The sequence below is a fragment of the Hippocampus guttulatus genome, chromosome 9 (assembly GCF_054856545.1).
Source record: "Hippocampus guttulatus isolate MCC_2025c chromosome 9, RoL_Hgut_1.0, whole genome shotgun sequence".
Lineage (NCBI taxonomy): Eukaryota > Metazoa > Chordata > Actinopteri > Syngnathiformes > Syngnathidae > Hippocampus > Hippocampus guttulatus.
This window is the reverse complement of record NC_141269.1, coordinates 2,147,263-2,173,437: the sequence shown is the minus strand read 5'-3', so window position 1 is coordinate 2,173,437 and position 26,175 is coordinate 2,147,263. Positions and strand designations below refer to the sequence as shown.

The 26,175-nt window shown below is 44.0% G+C and overlaps 1 protein-coding gene across 2 annotated transcripts; it reads left to right on the top strand.

The window, feature by feature from the left end:
• The first annotated feature begins 363 nt into the window (after positions 1 to 363).
• tmem131l (transmembrane 131 like) lies at positions 364 to 25,574 on the top strand. 2 transcript variants are annotated; one of them, XM_086119962.1, is made up of 34 exons: positions 364 to 577; positions 1,015 to 1,088; positions 3,749 to 3,792; positions 10,208 to 10,279; positions 11,663 to 11,786; positions 11,865 to 11,981; positions 13,351 to 13,455; positions 14,496 to 14,573; positions 15,469 to 15,622; positions 15,766 to 15,824; positions 15,990 to 16,095; positions 16,176 to 16,278; positions 16,574 to 16,718; positions 16,849 to 17,019; positions 17,145 to 17,214; positions 17,298 to 17,421; positions 17,864 to 17,933; positions 18,013 to 18,122; positions 18,233 to 18,302; positions 18,371 to 18,504; positions 18,613 to 18,755; positions 18,827 to 19,019; positions 19,780 to 19,965; positions 20,463 to 20,612; positions 20,709 to 21,231; positions 21,912 to 22,051; positions 22,148 to 22,317; positions 22,398 to 22,589; positions 22,928 to 23,006; positions 23,096 to 23,193; positions 23,287 to 23,425; positions 23,587 to 23,657; positions 23,735 to 23,871; positions 25,003 to 25,574. In XM_086119962.1, exons 1-34 carry the CDS (start codon positions 454 to 456, stop codon positions 25,339 to 25,341), a joined length of 4,614 nt encoding a protein of 1,537 aa, XP_085976088.1. In that variant the 5' UTR covers positions 364 to 453; the 3' UTR covers positions 25,342 to 25,574. The 2 variants fall into 2 exon arrangements, with proteins under 2 accessions (XP_085976088.1, XP_085976086.1); XM_086119960.1 differs by having other exon boundaries at positions 10,205 to 10,279.
• The last annotated feature ends 601 nt before the right edge of the window (positions 25,575 to 26,175 follow it).

The following is a 26,175-nucleotide window of genomic DNA, read 5'->3' as shown; positions in this document are numbered from 1 at the left end:
ATTAATATTGGTAAAAATTCTTGATTGATTTGGAATTGTGAAAATGTGGAATTCTTTGCATGTGGAAATTTCGGGGTTGTTGAAAAACGTTCCCAAGGAGGGTTCGACATTTAGAATGTGGAATGACAACAATGTGACTTTGTGACGGTGAATGTAACATTGGGACTGAATTGGCAATTTTGGGTGGAACTGTGGGGAAAACTGTTGTTGTTTTATACAGTAAATACTGTATTACCCCGACTGGGGTGACACACAATTGACTTCACTTCGGTCGACCACGTCGCCGCTTGCTTGCGCATGCGCCGGAGTAGACCGTGGAACGGAGGGAGGCGGGAGCCGGGGTGCTCGCTGGCGGAGGAGGCTGGGGGGCGGCTGCTGTGGCTGCTGTGCGCCGAGACAACGAAGGAAGCACGGAGCGAGCGAGTGCGGCGGCGGTGTGGTGAAACACTAGGCATGGCGGGGCCGCAGGACTTCCAGCAGGGCAGCTACTGTCACCGGAAGACGTGGCTCAACGTATTACTGGGAATATTGCACTTAATTTTACACTGCGTGCAGAACGGAGGAGCTCAGAGACAAGGTTCGTCCGGAAAAAACAAACAAAAACAAAACAATCATCTTTTTTTTTCTCCTCCCGTAACGTCAAGTTCGGCAGGCGTTCATTTGACAGCACTCTCGAATGGGGCTTTAATAGTCCGCTTCACGCTTTCTTTACACCCGCGCGCTTATTCAAGTGTTTTTCGACACTTGTAGCTCCGAGCAGTTTAATAGGCAAACGTCACATAAAAGGTTTGTTTGTGTGAGCAAGTTGGCTTAGCCGCCGTGCTAATGCTTCCTGCTAACTAGCGAGCTTTTGTCAAAGCGATGCCAAGTCATGTCACCCTTTTCGTTTCGTTCATGCGCTCGCTCGGAACGAGGAGCTACTTTCGTTACCGCCGATAAATCTGCGGATCGCTGCTGAAGAAACTTCTCACCTTACGTCTGACCTGATATTTTATTTTCTCGCCCATTCAAAAGCTCTGAATCAAATGGCCACCAGCGTGGTTGAGGTCTGGCAGCCGGAGGATGCAGATACGCTTGTCCCGCTGCAGGTAAACGCCACACCTTTTTTTATGCACGTTTGTAAATATTATTTTTCAGAAGTAGTTTATTCATTTATTAAAAAAAAAAAATCACCCCAAAAAGAGCTCCAACCGGGAGCACGTGTGTGACATCCATTGTTTGTCTTCACGGTGCACATGTGCACCACCCCCCTCCTCTTTTGTCCCCGTACTCCATTGACGATTATTGCAATTTTAGTTTTCCAAGGACTTTATGTATTTATAAATGATGCATATGTCAGATTTTTGTCATGCAAACTGCGCCTAGTCAGCCCCTCCACCATGCGGCTTCCCTCAATGCAATGTTCTAGTTTTCACTACATCATGGAGGTGCAACAGGCTGCACATGGAAGCAGGCGACCCACGACACTTTGCAACGCTCTTGTTATATTCGCTTTCCATAATATTAGGAACACATACACACACCGGTTTGAGAGTTCAACGCTGATACAAAGATATAGATATAGATATTTTTTGAGGGGGGGGGGGTACTGTACAATATTGTTCCCTGCCATGAATCTTTTTTTCCTAGTCATTATTTATTAAGAATATTTGATGTCTGTGAATAGAAAAGCATTTTGTCACTGTAATGGGAGCAATAAAAACAGTTATTAATATTAGGCATTACATGAGTGTATTATCTTGGCTAGACCATTTCCTGAATATTTGGATATGTTTGCCTGCATGCGTGTATGTCGATTAAACCGTTTGGTTGGTTAGACATTGAAAATGTTTGTATTTTTGCCTTTATTTAATTTAAATAAATTAAAGTTAACTATATGAATGGAAAAAAATTGAGATTTCATCTTATTTAGAAATGTTTAAAAGACACTTTGTTGAATATTTCTAAAATAATTATAATTATTTGTGTTTTAATTTAAATTAATGGCAAATGTATAATCTCATTGGGTTGTGTATCTAATGTTTTGGCCTCACCCTAAAGCGATGACATTTTCTGAGCGAGCGAGCGATTACGTAAGCGCACGTTAACCGATAACTCGCAGTGAGGTCGCGACAGCTGACTGTCATGTTACCTGAGGGGGCGTGGGATAGGTGCCTGGGGAGGGACCCCTGCCGTTGCCACCAATCCCACCTAAATAGACATGCGCTGATACCACCGGTGGAGCTAAGCAAGTATGAGCAACTTTTCCGCAAGATTTCCGCAAAAAGACAAGTCTGTGTCTGGTTAGAATAACCCCCTGAGTGTAACGCTTCAAGTGTTTTGGAAATTGGCAAGATGGTTTCCGGTGAAATTCAGTTTTGTTTTGTTTATTGTCAGAGGAGTATGTTTTTGTGTGTTATCACTTGAAGAAAATCTGGTTTAAAAATCAAAGTAAAACAACATCGGTTGATGACTCGATTCACAAAGTTCAGACGACTCCGTACAATTCTGTAGATCTTTTATAGAGCGACCATTGAGTGAGTCCTGCGCTACGGAATAACCAGTTAGTTTGGGAACCTAACTGTTAAATCTAAGGCTCAGATAACCAGCTTGGTTAAGACAGCAGGGAAGGTAATCGGGCAGCCCCCACCCCCTGCTCCCCAGGACATATAGGCGCAGTTCGTTATTCAACAGGCAAACAACATTTTAAACAATCCTTCTCATGTGCTACACTCCAATTAATGTCAATTAATCCTTACATCTTTTACATGCTACATCGCATTTTTTTCCCCCCCAGACGTTGGTTCCAGTTTTTCTTACACGTTGTGTGACAGTTAAGAATATTAAAAAGATAATGACAAGGGAGTCCTCATGCCTTAATTGTCCTCCCTGGCCGCCTGCTAATATGCTAGGCGATTTTGCTTCCTGTGTTTTTTGATACCTGGTTGACATCTTTTTGCGTGAAATGGACAGTTAGCAGTCGTAAATTGTTACTTACAACATGCTGTACAGTGATTAAAAGTTGAATGGGGGGGGACATTATTTGAAGCCAAATGGAGGTCACCCGTTGGGTTCGACTTTAGGAGCGCCGTTGTATTCCCTCCATTGTCAATGGTGGAATATTTTTGTGTGTCTTCAGCTTATTTGCCGCAAAACAGGCAGCATCAACATGAGTTGTCAACTTGTGCGTCCTCGTCGTTGTGCTCCGTCAGCTCCCGTTGTGCTCACTTAATCCATTCGGATGTGACAAAACACAACAATTTTCTTTGTTTTTCCAAACCAAGAGGTGACCTAATACGTACATACACATTCTATTTCGGATCGCAAAGTGGTCAATGTTCAATTCCTGAACTTAAAAAAAAAAAAAAAAAAGAATCCACAGTTTTGGTTCTTGAGCTTATTTGAGACTATGCCTTCTGACACATTTGGCTTCATGATGGTTTGATAGTCTTGAGATGTTATTTTCGCAAAGCAGACCGTGACTGCTGAAACTGGGTGGACCAGTTTTTTGCTCCAAAATGCCAAATGTTTTGTACCTTACTCGGTCTTTATCCCATTTGAGAACAATCTTTGTAACCGTAGGGATCGTGTCAAGTCAAAGCACTTTCATAATACACTGCTCAGATTCAAGACACCCAGTGCTGGATGTTGCAAGCAGCCCCAGAATATAACCATTGCAAATCTTTGCGACACTGGGCAAAGGCTATACCTGAGCCCAGATCACTCTGATCGGTTGCAGTCTATGTTAACATTCCTTTCTCGTTCGTAGGTGGAAAAGGGGCCAAGAAAAGATGGTTTTCCACTTGAAGACAGGTAGGTTTGTTCACGATTCGCAGTGTTAGCGTAAACCACTACGTTATCGCGTGCTCCTGATTGTTCCGCGGGCAGGCGGGCAGTTAGTTTCAACGTTTGGTCAGAAAATGTGTCCACTAGGTAGCACGCCTTAAATGCGCCTGATCAAAACTTGTCCATCTGTAGAATCCCGTCACAGAATGGGAGCAGCCGACAGTCCCTGTTCACCACAAACGATTTTTAAGACAGGTTCTTGATTTCGTATTCGGCCTGTGCTTCAACTCTGCGGGTTGATGTTTTGAAGAGGAAGAAAGGCTGACCTGTTTCTGTGTTAAACACCCCCCGCTCCCCCCCCCCCCCAAAAAGTATTTTTGATTCTAATATCACCCTTCGTAAGAATCTTGTGATCTTTTGAATGTGTCCCAAAAAAACCCCCGCAATCATCAAGTTCTTTATTCAGATTTGACCTCTTGTAAGACCCTCGGGGGATGTTTTGAGTATTTAAAAAAAAAAAAAAAAACTGTTGCCAAGTAAACAAGGTCTTGCTTTTGATTTCACCCATTTATTTTGAACCAGCTTTTTACATATTCCAAACATTTCTTGTGGTGCGCTTTCAGTTCATAATTCCGTTTGTAAAGGGCATATGAGCTATGTTGTTTATATTGCTGTTGTGGGCTGGGGGGGGGGGGGGGGTTATGGTGGGCCGTGGGTAAGCGAGAGGCACAGAACAGAATTCCTGACTAATTTTAGAACTCCTTAAAAATGGAGGGGAGGTCCGTCGTTCCCAGCTGCTCCCCCGGCATAAGAAAATGCTTCTTTAAAAAATTTTTATTTTATTTTTTGGTTTGGTTTTCCAACGGAAACATCAATAGTTTCTGGTGGGATATAGCATCACGGTGTCTCCCCGCCAGGGCACCTTCTGGATTTTCTCATGCACTCCAAAAAACCTATTGAAAGGCAGCTAATGTGAAATCATAACCCTTATTGAAACTCAACCAAAATGTACCTAGCTTGACAGCCTACTTGGTAACCTTTCTTGAAACCTTAAAAACCATGTCAAATGTTTTTAGTCATGTTTTTTTTCTTCATGCATTCAATGTAAACAATTTTTTAAAAATCATAAACCTTTTTAAAACCCTCACCCACGCACAAAATCGTAATTTGATACCCTGAGTGTGAAACCTGAACCCTGACCTCAACACCTTGGTATAAATCAGAGCGGCTTCCACATAGTCCAAAATTCCCCATCATACATATTTATTCGGCAATACGGTCAAATTAAAACTGTCACGAAGCAGGCGCACTGCAAAGGTTGATGCCGCCGGCAACCAGTCAATGAAGTCAGTCTCGTTTTCGTCCCAACCTGTTGAACGGCGCCGGTGGACTATTTTGAGCCCACGGGAGGTGACAAGCAGCTCATTGACCTCCAGGGTTCTCGGGCTGCGCGGCCTCTCTGGTTTGCCCGCGTTATCAGCCACTCGGCCGTCGCCGCTCGCCACTCGGCATCACTTAGCGCTTCTCTCACTTGTTGTTTGTTCAAAATTACTTTCATTATAAATCACGAATCATCCGAATGAATTTCTTGAAAAGGCAAATTTTATTCACACCCCCCGCACACATTTAATTATTAGTAGATTTATTTAAAAAAAAAAATAAATGAATAACATACATACACAACTTCCCATTCTTTGTTTTATTAAACTCATAGTAAATTTGGTATATTTACTATTTTTGTTGCATTAATTTAATAGTTTTTTGGTTGTATTTTTATTTATTTCATTGGTGGCAGTGCACAGACTTAGCATAAATGCTAGCTTTCCGCCGTCGTCTTGTTGTCAATGATAAAATGCAAACCTGTTAGTAAAATGAACGCATTTCCATCATTTTTTTTTTGTTTTCCACCATTTATCTCATCATGACACTGAATATAAAAATGTGTTATTTTTATATTTTCCTTTGCTCCTCACATTAGCTGCCTCATGTATACAAACTTGCATCCATCTACCAATTTAAAATGTATTCCATAATTGGTTTATGAAATTAAATTTCCAATAATCCAATGTAAAAAAAAAACATCAAAATAAACTATTATGTCATGCCATTTTTTTTTTAACCTCACAAAAAAAAAATTCTGTCCACTTGGAAAACCAAATGTGGCCCCACAAGCCTAAAGCCTCCGAGGGACCCCATCACAGCAAACATTGACTTAATGTGACTTAGATCCTAGTCGGGTTTAACTGAGGGGGGGTGTCAAATGGCGGCAAACATAACATGTTATTTTTGTATCGCGGCAGTGGACACCACCCTTGCCATTCCCTGCTCACAGTGAATACTCGCGCTGTGTTGCTAACCAAAACAGCAGCGCGGATACGCTTACTCTCATGCTAGCGGCAGTGGCATTCGAGGTGATCGGGCATCGACAGTAGAGGTGTCGTGACACCTGTGTGGTGCCCCTCCCTCCTCGAGCCCGCAGGCTGCGCAAAGCTGTCATATGCCACTGAGTCATTGTTGCGTAGGAACAGTCGGCTAGGCCGCTTTCGATGACTGGGGAAAACAAAAACAAACAACAACAAAAAAAAAACAGACGGAAGCAATTTGGAACCTAGACCCGGGCTAGGAACCTGAATTCAAAACCCAACTCCAAGATGGCTTTCTGAACTTGAGACCCATTTCCTACTTTTGAAATCCTAACCCAGTTTTTAAAACCTAATTTGACACACTCCCTGATCATCCTCATCCTGGCTTTGAATGTGAATTTAAAACCCAAATTTTCAACCCAAATCTTTGTTTGGAAAGTTGACTACGGTCTTGAAACCTAAATGTGAAAATCTCTCATCCAGGCTTCAATTTGAAACTTGAACTTTTATATTTTAAACTTACCAACCAATGCTGCACACTCGAACCCATTCTTAAAACCCTAACATATCGATTGATACCCTATCTGTGGTTTGAAACTGTACCCCTGGCTTAAAAACCCTGATTTGAAACCGTAATAAAAAACTCATCCGAAATTGTAACCGCGCATTGAAACTCAAATCAGGGTGGAAGCCCGACTGAGAAACCCTAACCCTGGCTTGATCCCAAATTCCATAGCTCTAACTCGACATGGGCCGAATACCGGTTTGGCGGTTGACTGTAGTTTAAAATGTCACTGTGTCAATAAGCGCTAACACTGGCTGTCACCGGTAATGAACTCGGGGGACTTCTAAGCAGCGCGCGATACGATAGGCTGCTTGCAGAGTCGCCTCTTTGAAGTTAACTGGGGCCACTCACGTTTTTTTTTTTTTGTTTTCCCATTCTCGGCTAGCGCAGAAGCGAGGGGTGAGCGGTTACCCACGGAGGAGGAGGAGGAAGGAGGCAGCAAGCCTGCAAACACGGATGCATTTTATTTTTATCGGTTGATTAAAGAACACAGTCCTAAAAAATACAAAGAAAAAGACACCAGTAGATACTAGTTGGCCCTAAGGACAACATGAGTAGCCCACAAGTCTCTTCTAAAAGTAGCTCATCAATGATGGGACACCGTGGCTCACTAAGAATTGAAACTGAAGCTTAACATTCATGTATTTAATTAGTTAATGTGGTACACATTTCTTAATGTCCTCCTTATAACCCCTAACCCAAGTTTGACACCCAAACTTGCGTTTGAGCTTGACAATCTCACCTTGGCTTGAAACCTTAGCGCGAAAAACCAACTTGAAACTTTGACCTTTGTTTGAAAACCTGTCCAAAGCTTTGAAACCTCCACTCTTACTTGAAACCCTCATTTGAAAACCAAATATGATCTTGAAACTCAACCTGAGCAGTTTTGTAAAATAATAAAATTTGTGTTTTTGTCATTTGTTTTCCTCGCCATTATTCACAATTGCGATTTATTTTTATTTTTTTTCCAAGGGGAAGTGTGTGTATGTGTGTGCTTGATAAAGAGACGGAAGGGTAGATGGTGACACGAGAAGTTACGGCCATGCCCCCCCCCCCCCCCAATTCAAAATGACATTCTTCTCCATCACGACGTCGGCTTGAATATAATTAAAGCGTTCCGTCCCAATTTGAGCTTGTTCCCAAGTTGACATTCTTTCACGGCTCTGCATTGTAAAGAGCAGTCGTGGCCGCTTGTGACAGATTGCCATCGGAGTTGCTTGTTGGGCTCGCTGTTTCAAATGGGCCATCTACACGGGCACCCCCCCCCCCCCCCCTCCCTCGCCGCGCTCACCCCCTGTTTGCATTTCTAACCATGTTTGGACTGCCCCGTCTGTTTTAAGGAAGTGCCGCAGCGAGAGAACTGCGCAGCTGCATTTACCGTCTGCTCTGCATTAGCGGTCGCGACTTGTGAGATCAGCAAAATCCAGCTGACTGTTTTCCTCAATGGCTCTTGGCACGGAGCATTCATCAGCGTGGAACTCATCGACCGTGCGCTTCATTCAGTGTCACATTTTCCTTTATGGTCGCGGTAACTCCGTAAAGCCCCTGGGGGCCAATGTTGAAATTCAAAGTGGATGATTTCCTCAAAAATGGTGGATATCAATGGGGCTGCGCCGATTATGTATATTTTTAATCTAAACCACAGAATTAGTTTTGTATTTTGGACGCAAACCGAAAACTCGGAGACGTCTCATTTAAAAAAAAAAAAAATTGTCCTTTGGAAATAACAAAACGGAACTTTGCCTGTGCGTCACACTGAATTCTTTTTCAAATTTGGGCAAGGCGAGCTAGGTCAGCCAAAACTCACCGTTTCCTGGCGACCTAACAATGCTGTTTATTTTAAGTCGATAAAATTAGATGGTGCTTCTCCCATCTATTAACTTTTAAAACCATTTGCGCAACATGACTTAATTATCACATACCCCCCCCCCCCTTCCCCCACAGTCCGGTTCACGCTCACAGTTTTGATTCTATAAAAAGACCAATAATGGCATTTGTTTTGACATTTGATGAGTCAGGGAGATGTGGTTTCAAGGCTGCGCAGAGTTTCTTTTGCACCTGACTGGTTAAAAAAAAAAAGATGGCTAGCCAGAATGTTTGTGGCACTTTGACTTGTCCCTTACCAAACCATTTGTGTGGCAGCATGATCACCCCATCCTATGATCGAATTGCCCTCGACATTTGCTCGTCGCGGATAGTCGTTATCTGACCCACAGGCCTCAAATTTGACACCTGCGCCGTAACCGTCAAGTCACCGCACTGCTGAGGTTGGGAAAAAGAAAGCAATCTCTTGTGCTGCGCCCGAGTCGCGCTGGGCGAATATGTTGGCCACCTGTTGGCTGTCAAGCATTTTTATGATATTCTGCTTTGTTTTCCTGTGATTGGTTCGTCCGCGCTATAAACAGCCTCACGCATGAGGCGTCGCCGGAGGCAACGCCCACCGTTGGCGCTCTCAAATTACAAGCCGCCGCGGGATATCTCCTGCCTTCGGTGAGCGTGGCTCGGCTTGTGCGAAACGATTCGGATCAATCGTGTGTCATGATGACAAAACCCGGTGGCACGTTGAAACTGCTTAGCGAGGCTTAGCCTTGTTTGACTCGGCTTATTTTTCTCTACTTCCTGGTTTTTGTTCATTCAAACTTTTGGAGGTGGGGAGGGGGGCTCAGCAGCTGCGTCCATCAACAAAGTTTGACCCAGTTTTCCACGCACACACAAGCGCAAATCAGCTGCTTCCCTCCTCTCATTAGCACCGCATCTCACACCCTGCACGCCCTCTCACAAGTGCAACTGCGCTGACGTTTCCCTGCATTACGTGTCATTTATTTTTGGCCTGTGTTTTCACTGTGTAGCAGGGAAGTCCTCTTTGGCTTTTTTTTTTTTTCTTTCTTGAAACACTGACGTGCAGTTCAGGCTTCTTGTTGCTAACATACTGGTCACATTTGCTGTCGTTAGACTTGCCAAATATTTTTCATTGTTTTAATGTAGTGTGAGTGTGAGTGTGTGTATACAGTGAACCCTCGTTTATCGCAGGGATTACGTTCCAAAAAGAACATGTGATAGGTGAAATCTGTGAATTAGTCATCTTTATTTTATTTATTTATTTGTACAATTAGCATTCAATGCAATACCATACAATATAATTGAAAAAATACAAATATAAGCGTTTTCGTACAAATGACTGATAGTTTTTAGAAATAATAAATAAATAATCATTTTAATCGTGAATGCAGGGTTGGACACATTGCGACTCGCGCGTATTTCAAAGTTCCTCTGACTTTGCCTCTTCGTCCTGACTCCGGGGACTTCGGCCTCGTGTCTTTTTCGACTGAAGGCTGTGGGATATTTGGGGTATTTTCTTTTTATCATATGTCCCTTTTGATGTTCTCTGTTGCAATGTACGTAACTCTCCTCTCTGTTACCCTTGGTCAAGTTTAAAATTCCGGTTAAAAAATTACTTCTTCAGATGTTTTGTTGGAGGTTCCTGCGTATTTATGTTGTTCCTTCTCTCAAGCAGCTCCTCCGTATTTAACGTGGCGAATGGGAGGCCGTTGCATTTCCAGCCAGCGATATTAAAGTTTGGAAATCAGTAAGTAACACACTTCCTGCTCTGAGGTGACATATTTTATATGTATGCCCAAAACCTTACGAAATGTGCTGCAGAAATACTACAAATCCAATTCCAATGAAGTTGGGACGTTGTATTCAACGAAAATAAATGTGCTATCGACCTATCTAGCTAATTATCTAGCTAGCTAATGTTCGTTCTATCTAGCTAGCTAGATAGAACATTAGCCAACAGCTAATGTTCATTCTAGCTAGCTAGCTAGCTAGATAGAACATTAGCTAGCTAGATAATTAGCTAGATTATCTATCGATAATTAGCTAGCTCTCCTCTCTCTCTCTCTCTCTCCCTTTCTTTATTTATCCATGCATCCATCCATCTGCCGATGGATGAAATGCCGAAATTGTCCGTTGAGGAACCTTGTCCTTACACTATTCAACTGGTTGCTCACGCAGTTGTTCACAAACAGGTGTTGGATGAGCATTATGATTATTATTATTATTATTATTATTATTATTATATAAGCACCGTATGCTTCATATATGCAGTTGCATATATGCTTGTATCCATATCTTATATTTATATTCCATTCTATACTGTGTACAGGTCTTTTTCTGAAACGTTTATTTATTTTGTGCATGCATGCAACACTTTGTTTTTTCTTTTCTTGACTGCAAATTTCCCCACTGTGGGACAAATAAAGGTTCTCTTATCTTATTCCTCAACTTTTGTGCGACCTGTCCCAGCTTTTTTGGGAAACGTGTTCCAGCTATAAAATTTGAAGTTCATGAGGTTTTTTTGTTTTGTTTTGTTTTGTTTTTGCAAAGAACAATAACATTGATCAGTTTGAACCTTATATATCTTTGTAGAGTATTCAAATATAGGTTGAACATGATTTGCAAATTATTGTATTCTACTTTTATTTCATTCAAACAACATCCCAACTTCATTGGAATTGAGTTTGTATATAATTATACGCTCTGTGTGTTGTGTTTTTTTTTGGGGGGGGGGCTTCACAAAACAGTTGGCAGTGTCTTTGAAATGAGTTACACAGTTAAAACAGCTTTGGCCTGCTTTACTAAAGCCTTGCCCGCACCAAACCTGGGCGCACCCAGAATTGCGTCTGCCAAACCACTGCAAAATTCATTTTGCACTCTCTTGGAGGATTATGCAAATTTTGATGTAGCATGTGCTGAATAAAACCTGAGAAGAATTGCCAGGGGTCGATTTTACATCCAACAATACTGCATCTGAATCGTCAATGTAAACCAAAGCCCTGCCAATGCAGCGCCGGCACAATGAAAGGTGAACGTTTCCGCTTCTGTCAGCTTTTTTGAAATGCCAGAAACCCAAATTCTTGCTACATGTGTCAAATAAATTGCTTATTTTATTTTATTTTTTTCGCAGGCCGCTGGGGCTGCCCAGAGCCGAAACCATACATGTCCACAACCCCAGCCAGGAGGTTCCTGTGACGCTGCTGTCTATGTTTACGTCCAGCAGGCACTTGCACATACCTTCCTTCCACAGAAGAGTAAGTGCCTGTGGAGTATCATGTTGACTCTCCGTCCGTCGGCCTCTTGAAATGACATTTGTTCTTATTTTGTTGCAGGTGATCCCCCCCAGAGGGAAAACATCTTTTAAACTCATTTTCCTTCCATCTGAGGAAGGCAACATAGAAAACACATTATTTATAAACACATCGGCTCACGGGCTGCATTCGTATCAGGTTGGTGGATTTTTGTCTACTTTTTAAGACATTTGTGAGGGCGTTAGATGCTTTTATACTTCAGATTGTGAGACTTGAGGACTGCGGGGGGCAATCTCAGGAGGTTTAAGCACAGTGATTAGCTCAAGTCTACGATTCTTCGGGTTTTCTCTATGCTTACTTCTCTGTTTTCTTTACCACTAAAGGGTACCCGGAATGATAACCGCTGAATTGCAAATGGTGCTGGGCTGCTTAAGTACAAGCCATAAATCAATTACATGCACAAATTAGTTTGCTCCCAGCAGTAAATGCACTTTTCATGTGCTTATGAAATGCAGAAATTGCCAAAAGACTCCCCGATATACTTGTACTGACTGCGTATATGCCTGGTGTCAACAAAGTGAATACTTCTGCTGTGTTTTAATTTTGTGGTAAACTAATGAGGGTTGTTGATCCACTCTGACTGGTTGGGTTGCTCTCAGTGTTTATCTTGACAGTTTCATGAGTATTTGTTAGCAGTTGGCCCTGAAAGTGTGGCCGTGCCGAAACATCCCAAGGCACAATTGTGGAAAATGGAAAAGCTAAAAAAATGAAATAAATAAAAAGTATCCGTTTTTGTCCTACGCCTTGTTCTCATCACCAAAATATAGCAGTCGGCATTCTGAATTAATAATGCACATTTGTTGGTGGAAAGGAGTCATATTTGGCAACATAAAAGTTAGCATTCCGATCAGAAATACATCTGCCTGGATAATCATTTCCTGACACACAAATCTTACATGCTTGCCTCGTAGATGTTGTTCATCTGATTAAGAAACCGTAGTCACCAAAGATAACGATAACATTACCCCTCTAATCAAACTTGCCTGAGCCTTTGGAAGTGTACAACCAAAATCGTTTTATGTTAGCAATCTAAGCAAACTTACTCGAGCCATTGAAACTGTACAACTGAATCTACTTTAATATGTTAGCTTTCTATGCTGGCATTCCTCAGCCTTAAGAACTCGAGAACCGAATTCATCCTCACGCATCAGCAGTGTGACCTTGTTTGTCCAGGATGATAAAACTCTAGAGTCTAGATTTTCTAGAGTCTAGAACCACTTTCATCTGTTAGCGTTCCAAGCGAACCTGCCTGATTGTTACTCAGTGGCCATTTTGAGGCATTGCTGGAAGTTGCAGTGTCGTGCTGTATGTTTATCATGACACCTTCTCTTGTGATCATGACCAGGCTCCTTCTGCAGCAATATGACCAGAAAAGCCAAAGAAAAAGCAAAAACCGTACTCCTTTAGTTGCTTTCTGAGCCAGTTTTTTTTTTTGGGCGATGATTATGGGGGGAAAAAAAAGACTTGACCAAAATTGTTTTTTGTTTGTTTTTTATTCCCCTCCCAGGTCTTTGGTGTCGGTGTCCACCAGGGCTCATTAAAGTCTGTCCAGCGAAAGGACAGTCAGCTGGTGTTCCCTCACATCCAGAGCATCAAGTTGACCCAAACTCAGGTATGTGTTCATCCTCGCTGAAAGGGGCGCGTTTCCTAAAACGACTGAACATTTTTCCATGTGCACAAAGAGGCTTTTGTGACGCGCCAAAAAGTGTCAAGTCAGCAGCCTGGATGACACAACACAGTCCAGAGTGCACAACCACTCACTTTCGACAGAGATCACAGACTCCGATTTAGCTATCATTAGCAATAGAAATGACACTCAAAGGTCGGCGTGTGTGTTTGTTCGCACATACAGTACGTATGTGTGTGTGTGTGTGTGTGTGTGTGTGTGTGTGTGTGTGTGTGTGTGTGTGTGTGTGTGTGTGTGTGTGTGTGTTTGTGTTTCACGGAGTGAAAGTATGCGTGTTGAATTATTTGAAAGTCAAGACGTAGCCCACGCAAGAGGAAGTGGCCTGCCCTAAACACTCAGTCAGTCCGCATTTCTGCTTCTGCTTTCAAAAGAAAGCCGTTACATAACCTTACTGTACTTGATTGACAAAGTCACACACTCCTTATCGTTCTTATAATCAACCAGACTTGACAGACGAGTACGTTATTATACGAGCTTATGCAACAATTAAGCAGATCTCAAATCATTGTGAGAATTTGTGGGCCCATCCTCATCCACCATTTATTTTTTTCCCCCACTCCACTTACTATTTTTAAAGGAATGCATTATACTCTTGCCAAATAATTTATGACGTTATTACTGGTAAATTTGTTTAATTGTATTTAGTTAAATTTGTATTACGTATTATTTAAATGATTGCATTTTATTGATTTAGTCAAATCAGTGTTGCCTTGCAACTTTGCGGTTCGGTTATTTTGAATAGTTTTCGAAGGTATCACCTGCGAAAAGTGAGGGAACGCTGTATCTATTTGTTTCTTCATAAAATAATAACTATCATTTTATTCAATGTGTTCGTTTCTGTAAAAAAAATATTTCTTAAAAGGATATTTCATAAAATAATGGAGTCAAAGATATTTGACTCAATTTTGTGGACATGCTTTGTCGCAGTGTTGATCCATTAACACTCGTGTTTTTAAATCTCGCAGGAAGATGTGTCCAACATCACTATTCTGGGTCTACTGCTGGAGTGCAGCCTACCCAAGAGTTTTTTCATCAATTCACAGGTACCTTCGGAGTCCATACTATTGTTCCTCTAGAACGGGGGTCGGCAACCTGCGGCTCCGGGGCTGCTTGCGCCTCTTTAGCACCGCTCTTGTGGCTCCCTGGAGCTTTTTCAAAAAATGTTTGAAAAAGGAAAAAAATGGGGGAGGGAAATATTTATATTTTTTAATGTGGTTTCTGTAGGATGACAAACATGACACAAATATTCTTAACGTTTTCCAATGCTGTAAAAATGTGAAGAATAAATATTAAAGTTCAACATTTCTGTCAACGAAGATTTGCATCATAGCCTGCGACACACGTTCCAATTTGCAGGACGAGGTCCCAGGCTGTTGTTAAAAAAAAAAAAAGGCGTTTCATGTACAATTCACCAAGGGTACAGGCAAGGAATGGGAATCTGGACGGCAGAGAGAAGCATTTTTAATCGGTACACGTGAGCTACGATAGTGAACGCGCTGCAAAAGTGCGTGCCCTACCACGTTATGCCGTTATGGCTGTTGCTCGATATGGCTTGTAAGAGCGTGCGTTCGTCTGCGTGCGTGTCTGGTCACAGGTCGATCACAGGAGGTTGATTGATCACAAAGTAGATCTAAATAAGGGGGGTGGGGGGGGGGACATGTAATCATGAAGGCTCATTGTGTATTTTTTTAGCCAATTTAGTCATTTTGATAGTAGGCTAATAATAGAGATACATACAGCATGTGTTGCCTTCATTGTCAGGCTTATACTGTATCAGGCTTTTAATTTTTTTGCGGCTCCAGACGTATTTGGCGGGGGTGGGGGGGGGGGGTCCAATATGGCTCTTTCAACATTTTGGGTTGCCGACCCCTGCTCTAAAAGGAAAGCACTTACACCCCCCCCCTTACCCCACACGCACCCCCCCCCCCCCCCCCTTAGGGGTCCTGCCTCCAGAGCGAGGAGCGCCTCATTCTGCAGATGGACCTGTCTGCACGAGGCGAGCAGCCCGCCGACCTGGACAAGCTCAAGCCTTACGTCATTGAGCACATGCTGTTGCTGCTCATGGTCCCCGCCGCCGGACAGGCCGTGCTAGGTGGGTGTTGCCCTATGTTGTAAAATGTCAGACATTAAACATAAAATCAGACATTAATTGGGATGAAAGCCCCCTTTTTGAAAATGTAATCTTTGTTTTAACCTCTCTTTTCTTTTTGGCTTGCCTTCTCATGTCTGCTGCAGGGGAACCAAAAATTGGAGTTTATATGCAAAATTCCGGAAGCAAAAAGCTCTACGTAAAGGTGAATTCTTTGTGTTTTGGGCCTATTATCAATTGTAAAAAAATAAATAAATATATATATATATATATATACACACACACACACACACACATATACACACACACACATATACATATACACACACACACACACATATATATGACACTGTGTTTTTAATCCACACAGGACATGCAGTTGCTCTCCAAAGTGGACGCCAGTCTGGATGTCAATCGAGCTCTTCTGCGATCAGAAGCGAAAAACTTCACTGAAGTGGCCACCCTCACCTGCAGAGGTCAACTTCTCTTTTGAGAAGCCACCGCATTTCCGTCTTCAACTGTTTATTTACCGCGCCGTGTCTGTACGTGATTCCAGGTTCGATGTCGGGCCACGGAAGCAAGTGTGTTAGTCCTATCAGTTTAAAGGTTCTTGGCAACCAGATGACCCACAACCTGGCTGGATTTCATGTCGCACACCGGTAAGAGTGTGACACGTTGGACAATTTAGTGAAGTCCATTCTGTTCGCAGATCCGTCAAAAGAGTTTTAGATGATTTATCAAACACTACTTATCCTTCAAAATGTCAGTGAAGCCTTAAATCTGCTATTCAGAGGTCTTCAAAATACCTGCATATACCTACAATACCTACAATAACCGCGACCTTGCGTGGTTCGGGTGCTGTACCATCGATCACGTTGACGGCAGCGGCTCCACTTTGCACGCTGGAAATCGACGGGACTGCTATTTGAAACCGTTCTTCATACGTGCCTGTAGGTGGCGTACGGAGGACCTTTCCAGCCTTTTCCAAGTCAAACAAAAAAACCCCGAGCAGGTGGACTTGTGGCTGACCAACCCATTCACGCTTCCACTCACGGTGACCAGCGCCAGCCTCTCACGCCAACTCCAAGGAGCCATGAAGGTACGCCATTTCCAAAAAGAAACTAGATTTTTATAAAGGAACCCTGGCATAAAAGATGGCTTCCAGAGCTGCCGTAACTTGTAGTCATTGAGTGCGCTTTTTTTTTTTTCTGTCGCCCTCTTCCAACCAGGTGGTGAACTTCCACAGCCCGCTGACGGTGCCGCCGGGCTGTTGGCCCGTGTTCTCCCTGCGGTTCTTCAACGGGGCGCTACCGGCCAGCCACTCCTTCACCCTCGGTCTGCACACCCGACTGGGCACGTCCGTGCGCCTCCCTCTCTACTTCCACACCGACCCTTCCAAGGTAGGAAAACACAAATGCGCCGCCACGCTGGGTGAATGCACATTAAGCTGTGTGATTCCGCCATTAGAAGCATCAAAATAATTGCGTCGGTTATTTCAAGATGATTTCGTTGTCTACAATCTCAGCAGGGAGACTCGGAGTTTGATTCGGAGCAAGAGTGCGGACGACCGTGCCCGCTTAAGTTGTCCAAAGCAGGTGAGATGTCCAAAACAACTCCTCACCAAATAACAGATAACTGTTGTCTTGTTGACAATTCCTTGAATTGTCCCCCGGCCCAGGACGCTCGGAGTGGCAGCGCACGCTTCTCCCGGACTTCTCTCGCTCGTCTTGGACGGTGGACAGCAAGCTGGCCGGCGAACTCTTCTCCCGGTGGCAGAACCATCTTGACAAGCTACCTTGCAGGTCAGTCTCAAAAAAAAAAAGGGGGGGGGCGGCTATAGGCACCGCGCGACGACTCGATTGAGTTGTCCTTTATTTTGAGCTCTGGCTTCAATAGCGTTTAAATTTTTTTCGTTATTTTATGATTGTCTTTAATAAACAGGAGCTGCCATTTTAGGTTAGGCGCCACATTCACACCATTGGGATCACAAGTGGGCCGCACCCATATATTTGTGGCTGAATAATCCAATCATGATGATACCAAAACTGTTCCCATCGTTTTGGCGCAAATCATTCCAAGTGCATTCTGAAAATATCTTGTTGCAAATGATAAGCAAAATTTCATGACCCCAATTTTTTTGCAGTTTTAACAATTATGAATCTGTGTTGTTTTTGTTTGTTTGTTCGTTTGTTTTTTCTATTGTGCACGGTGTCCGTTCTCATGATAGCTTGTACATCTTCTCAGGTGGCCCAGACTCCCCACGGAGACATCTTCGCCCCTGGATTTTGGCGCCACGCCCATTAACGAAAGCAAGGCAAGCGAGAGCGCAGTTGCCGAGGACAGCGTCATTTTTCAGCGAAAAATGAAATGAAATGTGTGTCTTTGTAATTTAGGTGAAAACGTTGCTGCTGAAGAACCCTTCCCCGTCTGTGGTTTCGGTGGAAGTCCAGATTCTTTCCCTGTACCCTTCCCCACTTGGGGCTTTGGACCTTCTCACCAAATGGTACAGTAGGGGTGGGGGGAAGCATTTAGGGTTGTATTTTAGTTTGTTTTATTCTTTTGGGTACGAATATAAATCTTGTCTACACGGAGTGAATGTTTTTGGTTTTACAGGTTTAACATAAGCCCCCTGGCGGTCAACATCAGCACTGCAGAGTTCTCACTGTTGAATGCACCCCCCAAGGTGAGTGAAATTTATATATTTTTTTAAACCCAACATGATTCCTTGGCAACTTGCTGCATATTTTGAAGGCGAGCAAGGATGCAGAGGCCGTGAAGGCTGAGGGTGTCCTGCGCTTGCTGCTCCAACCGTGGGAGTCCCGGGAGGTCGCCGTGGTGTTCACGCCATCCGAACACAAACCCACCACCACCATCCTCATCATCAGGTAAACGGCCTGATTTTGTGCCATTGGGATGATCCAACCGAGAGAATTGAAAGATCTGAAATTGGATTTTCAACAAGTCTCAGCGCGTACGCTTGCGTCCGTTTTCAGGAACAACCTGACCGTGTTTGACATGGTCACGGTGAAGGGCTATGGAGCCAAAGAGCTGCTGAGGGTCGGGGGCAAGCTGCCCGGTCCGGGCGCCTCCCTGCGCTTCAACGTCCCTCAGTCCACGCTGATGGAGTGCAGAGATGGTGAGGGCTTCATTACATTTGTTTTCGTCATTGTGAGCGAATGGCTAATCACGTTTCAATCTCATCTCCAGCGGGCCTGCGCGGGAGCAGCAAGCCGCTCTTCGCCATCCGCAAAAGCTTCAAGGTGGAGAACGTCGGCGAGCTTCCGCTCACGGTCACGTCCATGAACGTCAACGGGTACAAGTGTCAGGGCTTCGGCTTCGAGGTGCTGCACTGTCGCTCCTTCAGCCTCGATCACAACGGCTCCTCGGAGATCATCGTTGCGTAAGTCCTACTGGTTGCGGCTTCTCAGTTTTGTTTTGCTCCCCCCTTACATTGCTTTTCGGTAGGGCCAGGTCATATGGCCTGAAGATCAAATCTCTTCTTTAAAAAAAAAAAAAAAAAAAAACATGTTAATGAAAAATCAAATTTGGATTTTGGTTTATTTCATCAGAAAACAAACAAGCTTTGATTTTTTTTAAACGGATATAAATAGCATCAATTTATGGATAAAGTAAAGTTTTTTTTTTAACTTTTAGATAATGCAAAAATAAAACAAGTGCTTCCTTCAAGAAAATGTCCCTGTTTGTAAAAACGTCGAAGGAAGCACAATCTTTGAAGTCCCTGTCATGTGGAAGTTAGTCATCTAAATATTGTGTCAACAGCCATGCAAAATTAAGCAAAAAAAAAAAAACAATGCTCCTACGCATTTGAGCCCTAAAAATATGGAAAATGGCCAGAATACACTTCACCGGGCCATCATGGGGTTAAAGCCTCTGGTCACAGCACGGACAGCCCTGTGACGAGAGATGCTAGCCACCAGCTAGCTCGCAGGCTTGGACTTAGCAATAACCAAGTAACTCGCAATTAAGCAGAATAAACTCGGACGCGAATGAAGACAGTCAGGTTTTGATGTCGTGGGCGAGGAGGTTAGCTTGCGCTAACAATGTTCACCATGTTGTTAGCGCAAGCAGTGGACGTCTTCACGGGCAAACGTAAAAGTGACCCGAGTGAACGAGACATGTTCTCTTGCTCTCCCCTCCAGGTTCACGCCTGACTTCACCTCGTCATGGGTGATCCGCGACCTGGTGCTGGTGACGTCTCGCGGCACCACCTTCCCGTTCACCCTCAACGTCACGCTGCCCCACCACATGTTGCCCCTGTGTGCCCAAGTGGTGCCGGGCCCCAGCTGGGAGGAATCCTTCTGGGTGGTCACGCTCGTCTTCACCTGGTCAGTGCCCGCAACTGTCAAGTTACTACTTTACATTTCGGTCTGCTTTAAAAAGAAAAGTTGTAAGTTGCGTCACTTGTCACTCAAGGAGGAAAATATTTGACAAGAAATACAAAACGGAATATAAAAATCATAAAATATGAAATTATTTAAGAATTTTCGAAAAAAAATATGACAAAGACCAAAGGATAGAAATATTGACCACGAAAGAATGAATAAGTAACAACAAAAACATATTTTTCAAATATGAATGAAAACAACACAGAAATGTAAATACTAAATATTAAACAATCTGATTCAAAACATTCGAAAATAATCAAAAGGCCACTTGGGAAATTCTAAAATATTCCTGACAAAAATACAAAATACTAAGAAATAAAGCAAATAGTGTGAAGGGGAAAAAAAGATCATTATTTGCTAAAAATCAATATTTTATTACGCCAATATATTATCAAAAAAACAATCTTGTTTTGGGGGGGGTGGGGTCATCTTTGCAGCATCTCCTTGTTCGGCGTGTGCTTGATGGCCTTCCATCAGGCGCAGTATATTCTCAGCGAGTTCTCCATTCCCGCCATCCGGAGCAGCCACAACTCAAACTTGTCCCGAGACAACGGCCCCGTCAACAACATCACACCCAACGGCGTCAAGTATGCTTTTTTTTCTTCTTCTTTTCCTCTTATCTTGATTATGCAGAACAAATGTTCTTGACGTCCTGAAGTTTTGCCTCCTCCGTCTCCCCCAAGTAAACCCAAGGGCAGCTGTAAGAGCTACGTGGACACCTGCCACACCTCGGATAAAGGCAAAGGCCGCGGCTCCCCGGCGCTGTCCAACAGGCCCGCTCAGCGTCCTCAGTCGTCCAAGAAGAGCTCCTCCGGCGCCCCGTCGCAGCCCCAGAAGAAACACAAGGTGTCCCTGTACTACAGCAAGTACAAGCCCGGCGGGGGGGCCGCCGCGCAGTCCGCGCCGATGGACGAACAGCACGAGGAACCGGTCCCCGAACCGCCTCTGACACCGGACCCGGACATATGCGACAACAACAATGAACCGTCGTTTGTCAGCGAGATGGCTAAAAAGGCGGCGGCAGACTTTCAAGCTGAAGAGATCGTGCCGGCAGCGGTTATGTTTCCTGTGGAAATTCCTGCCGGCTTCCCGCAAAACGTCGCGCTCGGGCCCGGGCCCAGACCGGGCCTGCTGCTGTGCAAACCGATGGAGATGAGTCACGCCGGACGCTACGAACCCGCCGTGGTGCCCGACGCCGAGCTACAGGTCAGCACGTTGCGATTAGCTCTTCTACTTGAGATTAAAATAGATTTTGGCGTCAAAGACAGAGCACGGATTTGCTCGGCATTTTGTACATTTGCGTTGTCTCGTCAAGAACAAGAATGCTCAAAAAAAACAAAGATGTACAAGTATTCAAATCGCATAGTTTAGCTCTTCGAGCGCTAGCTCAATGCTAATGCTAACACATAATGGGAAACGCACATAGCCCTTTCAGTCATTGATATTTGAATACAAACTGTGGAGCAACACGTTTGGCATTCGATTTAAGGGTAGTTAGCTGGGTATTTTCTGTCCTCTGTGAGGAGATAAGCAAGCTGGGAGGACCTGAAAATTCCAGACTTGTACTGGCCCCAGGCTGCCAAGGCAGTTCAGCAGCATGACTGCTACTCGGTTGATGCAAGAGTGGGACAAAAACGATTTCATTATTTCGGGTTGTATTAAATTATGTTATGACTCGCAGAGTGGCGTTAACAAAAGGCTCTTTCCCTAAAATGTGAAAAAAAAATCCAAATATATCAACAATACAGAGGGTGCTGTTTGAAGGAAAAAAACACAAAAACAAATACCCATTTTAGAAAAAAATAAACTTTCACACTAGATAATTCATCACTTCTAATGCTGCTCTACAGTGCCAATCATAACATTGTTGTTGTTTTCTGTTTCAGTTACGGGAAGACGGCAAAGGGCCAAAGAAAAAGGCAGCGGTTGCAGACCCGGGCAGTAGTAGTAGCAGTAATAGTAGTAGTAGTAGTAGTAGTAATAATAAGGGAAAGAAAAGTCGCCGGAAGATGGACAACGTCTCAAGGTAGGACACGAATCATTTTTGTGTCTTCTTCCTGTGATCACAGCCCTATCCCTGTCTAATTGCCTTGATTGGAACACCCCGCCCACCCACTTCCAGTGTTCCAGAGCAGAAAGCGCTGCTGCTTCCAGAGAGGGAGAGGGAGCCCGACTGGAGCGCGGCAGACCGAAACCCGGCGGCGTGCCGCAATAAGAGCCGCTGCTGCAACACCATCGCGCCGGACGCGCCCAAACCGGGACTGCGCGCCGACAACTCCATCAGACAGAACGGTGGGCAAAGCTCCTCTTCCCGCACGCGTGGACGGGCCTTGAATTTCTAAACCCCGACGGGTGCTTTGTTCGGATTCCAGCTGCTGCGTGTCCTGCCCGCAGTCGGCGAAAGTGCGTGGCCGAGCGGCGCGCGTGCGAGTCCGGCTCGGACTCAGGAAGCTCGTCGGGCAGCGTGCGGGCCAGCAGGGGGAGCTGGGGCAGCTGGAGCAGCACCAGCAGCGTGGAGGGTGACAAGGAGGCCAGACACGCCTGCGCTACCTCGTCCAGAAAAAGTACGAATGCCAACGTTGGATCCTGACCATTTAAATCCGCGTATAAGTCGGAAGTACTCAACTCTTCCGAACACGTCTCACTTAATCCATCTGCCTTTGAGCCTCTACATTTGTGTTCAAATGCCCGTTGCTTAGAGTTGTAAATCAACAACTGATGCTAACCATTAGCATATCAATGGCCAATTCGAATACACGTTAGTGAAGGCCATTCCTAAGGCGCCGTTTTTTGTTTGAAATTAATGTGAAGTTGTCTTTGTTTGATGTTTACTTTGACAGGCGATTTCATCTAGCAGCAGCATTTGTCACAGATCTTTTGTTTTTGTTTTCCCCCTCCCCAGGGGACCCCATGCAGTATAGCATTTACACCACAGAGCGAGACGCCTACCAGCCTGCAAACGCCAACTGCAAACCCCTCAAGTAATTGGACGATTCTCCTCTTTTCACACTGGAAGTCACTCCTCAAGCTTTTCCCATTTCACTTGTTCACCACACGTTCCGCCCGGCAGTGCCTACCGCAAAGACCAATGCCAAAGTCCCGATCCAGCCGTGTCCAGCTTCGCCCCGAGCTTTGCCGCCGTCGCCGCAGGTGTGGAGCGGAACACGGGTGACCATTCTCCCCCCGCTACCAGCCAAAGAAATGAAGTTCTTGATGTTGAAAATCTTTGTGTGCTGAGTTTTATTGCCCCCCCATCTGCAGATCTAACAGGTCACTTCCTGCCCGAGGAGACATGGTCGGCGCCCTCGGTCCCGCTCACCAACGAGTTCCGGTACAACACCACCATTGCCGACGCGCTGCCCTTCATACCGCAGACGACCCCGCTCAGGCCGTATAACGGGTACGACGGCGGGGGAAAAGTATTCAGATATGAAATGAGAAAATCATCCATTCTAAAGCATCAAAACTGTTCTTTGATGAAATTGCACAAATACTAGAAAACAAAAAACCTCCATATAGTGTGTGGTATAATAAAAATCAGGGTTGCGTTTACACTCGCAGGTTTGCATGGAGAAGCGGCAACAACCACTGCGGTAATCCCTACGCCTACAGCGAGGAAGGCAACTGTATCGGTATACGAGCAATTCAACTTCCACCTCGTGCACTGCCACCAATGAGCGCCATCCTCATTTTTCTCTGTGTGTGGCAGGAAACGCGGCGTTCCCGGCGGGATTCCCCCATCAGGAGTGCCACGGCGTCCCCCCCGCCAGTCAGGCGGGCTGGAGGGAGCAACACGCCCAAGAATCCCCCTCCACTTGGGACTCGGCCGCCTGCGTGGGCACCAAGGTGACTGACGAGCTTTCCATGTGTTCTCATCATTTACAGTGCTACCTCCACTTTAGACTTGCTTAAAAAAAAAGAGTTTGGTCCATCCCAAACGAGTCTGGAAGTAACCCAGAAGACCAACCGATTACCGCGCACGTTTGCATCTCTTGTACTGCCTCCTGGTGACGTAACACACACACAGCAGTAGGAGGGGCACAATCAATGCGTAAATCATGATGCGCACTCTGCTTAATTCCCTACATTTGATTATATTTATTTCATGACTGTATATTTTGGTAAAGTACAGTGCTATTTTGCCTCTTTAAAACACATTACAAGAGTTTTTCTTGGTGTTTATGAGGTGCCGGAGTGGAATGATGACTTGTGTATTCCTAACCATATTTGGTCATGCAATACAATACAATACATGCTGATTTATATAGCGCTTTCACAATAGCGGCAGCTGTAACAAAGCGCTTAACAAAACAGTTAACATAAAGTAAAATAAATAAATGATGATATTTCGTCATGTTTTATTTTGTCATAGTATCATCTACCAGCAAAAAATTGACATGAAACCCAGCAATTATGCCAAAATATTACATTTCAACATTTCATCAGCCCATTTTGCCTGTTTTAAAATCTGAATAAATCGGGCACTTTTTTTGCAGAAGTGTTTTTTTTTTTACCGTACTTAAAAAAGATAAAGGTAGTTTCATTCGAACATGCGGCGGCCAATATTTGCTGATTTTTCTCTGTTGTTAAACAAAAGTGCAAAGCACAGGCAAATGTGCTTGTATAGGTTCAATTATTTTTTTTTCACAGCTTACTTCATAAGACCAAGCAATCTGCTAAAAATAAGAAAAATAATTTGTCAATATTTGCCTTTTCTTCACTCTGTTATCAAACCAACGAAAGGCAAAATATTGGATTCATATCTTTGTTGTCGTACTAATCATTACGGAAGCCTAAAAAGAAGCTATCTAATGATAAGTTTATTCTGCAAAATCTTTGGAATCAGCATCGGCCTCAAAATATCCATGATGTGTCGGGCCTTAATAAAAAATTGGAACCAAACAATTTGTTGTCATGTAACAAGAATAACTGTGTTGACTTCCGACGCGCTTGAATTAACAATCGGTCGTTGGTCAGCCTTTCTTCTCAGGCACCCGCAGCCTGTCGCCCATGTCCAGCCTCTTCGGCTCCATCTGGACGCCGCAGAGCGCCCCCTACCACCACCACGGCCACCTGCAGCACGAACGCTCGGCGCCCATGTCGCCGGCGTCGCCCGTCACGCCGCCACACTCGCCATTCGCCCGAGAGTCGGCGGAGGCGCCCGTGTGCGGCGTTGCCGGCGGAGGAGGCGGCGTCCCGTTCTCGAGCTTCAACCCTTTCGGCCCGCACATGAACCTGGACATCTGGAACTCCTCATCCAACCGCAGCTCCAACTCGCAGCTTTCAAACGACTCGGGCTACTGCGGCGACGTTTAATAAGAAAGGAGGGGAAAAAAAGCATCACGATAATTGCAAAAACATATAGAACATGGCGATATACCACCAAGTTAAAAAAAAAAGTTCTTTTATCAATAATGGGGGAAAATGTGAATATTCCTTTTCTTTTATGTTCCCATTTTCAAACGTTGTGGACATTTGTTGTATATTTTTCTAGATGTTTTGCAGTTTTGATCATAGAAAATTAAAAACAAGGTTTTGTACTTGAACAATGTCCCATTTTTATTGCATCCTTTTTTTTTTTAATTATTATCACTTCAGTCGTTTAAAAGAAAATTAGCCTCGCAGGAATGTTTTACTACAGAAATATTTTCTACTGCAAAATGTGAAATTGTAAAAATATAATTTTTTTTTACCAGTTAAATACTTTGGAAAGAATCGCAAAAGTGAAGTCTTGAACCTGTCCTAATTTCACCTCATTTTTATTTTGGTCATTTATTTATTGTCTTCAAAATCAACATGCAACATTTAATCACCAAGTATTCATACAATATGTCATAATTTAAGTCACAAAAGTGGGAAGGAGATGAAAAATGTCCTTTTTTGATCTTAAAATAAAAACCTATATCTTAAAAATGGGGGGAAAAAACTAACATTGTCATGTTTTTAAGCAGTTTTTACTTTTTATACAAAACCCCCCTGACATTTCTATAAGTCTAAATTGAAAAAATATGACTGAATAGTGTTGCATTGAATCTGACGTCTGTTTAATACTGTATTTGTGGTACAAAAGTGGTAAAAGGGCAAGCTTAGCGTTACCCACTAATAGCCACTTGGTAGCAGTAGCAGCCTGCACCCGCCCTCCTGTTGCCA

Excerpts from the sequence above, each read along its gene's own strand:
- tmem131l (XM_086119960.1), top strand. The coding sequence starts at position 454 with ATGGCGGGGCCGCAGGACTTCCAGCAGGGCAGCTACTGTCACCGGAAG. Across the intron at positions 15,623-15,765 it reads CGCCGGACAGGCCGTGCTAG|GGGAACCAAAAATTGGAGTT; the intron begins GTGGGTGTTGCC and ends TGTCTGCTGCAG. Across the intron at positions 23,194-23,286 it reads AGGTGTGGAGCGGAACACGG|ATCTAACAGGTCACTTCCTG; the intron begins GTGACCATTCTC and ends CCCCATCTGCAG.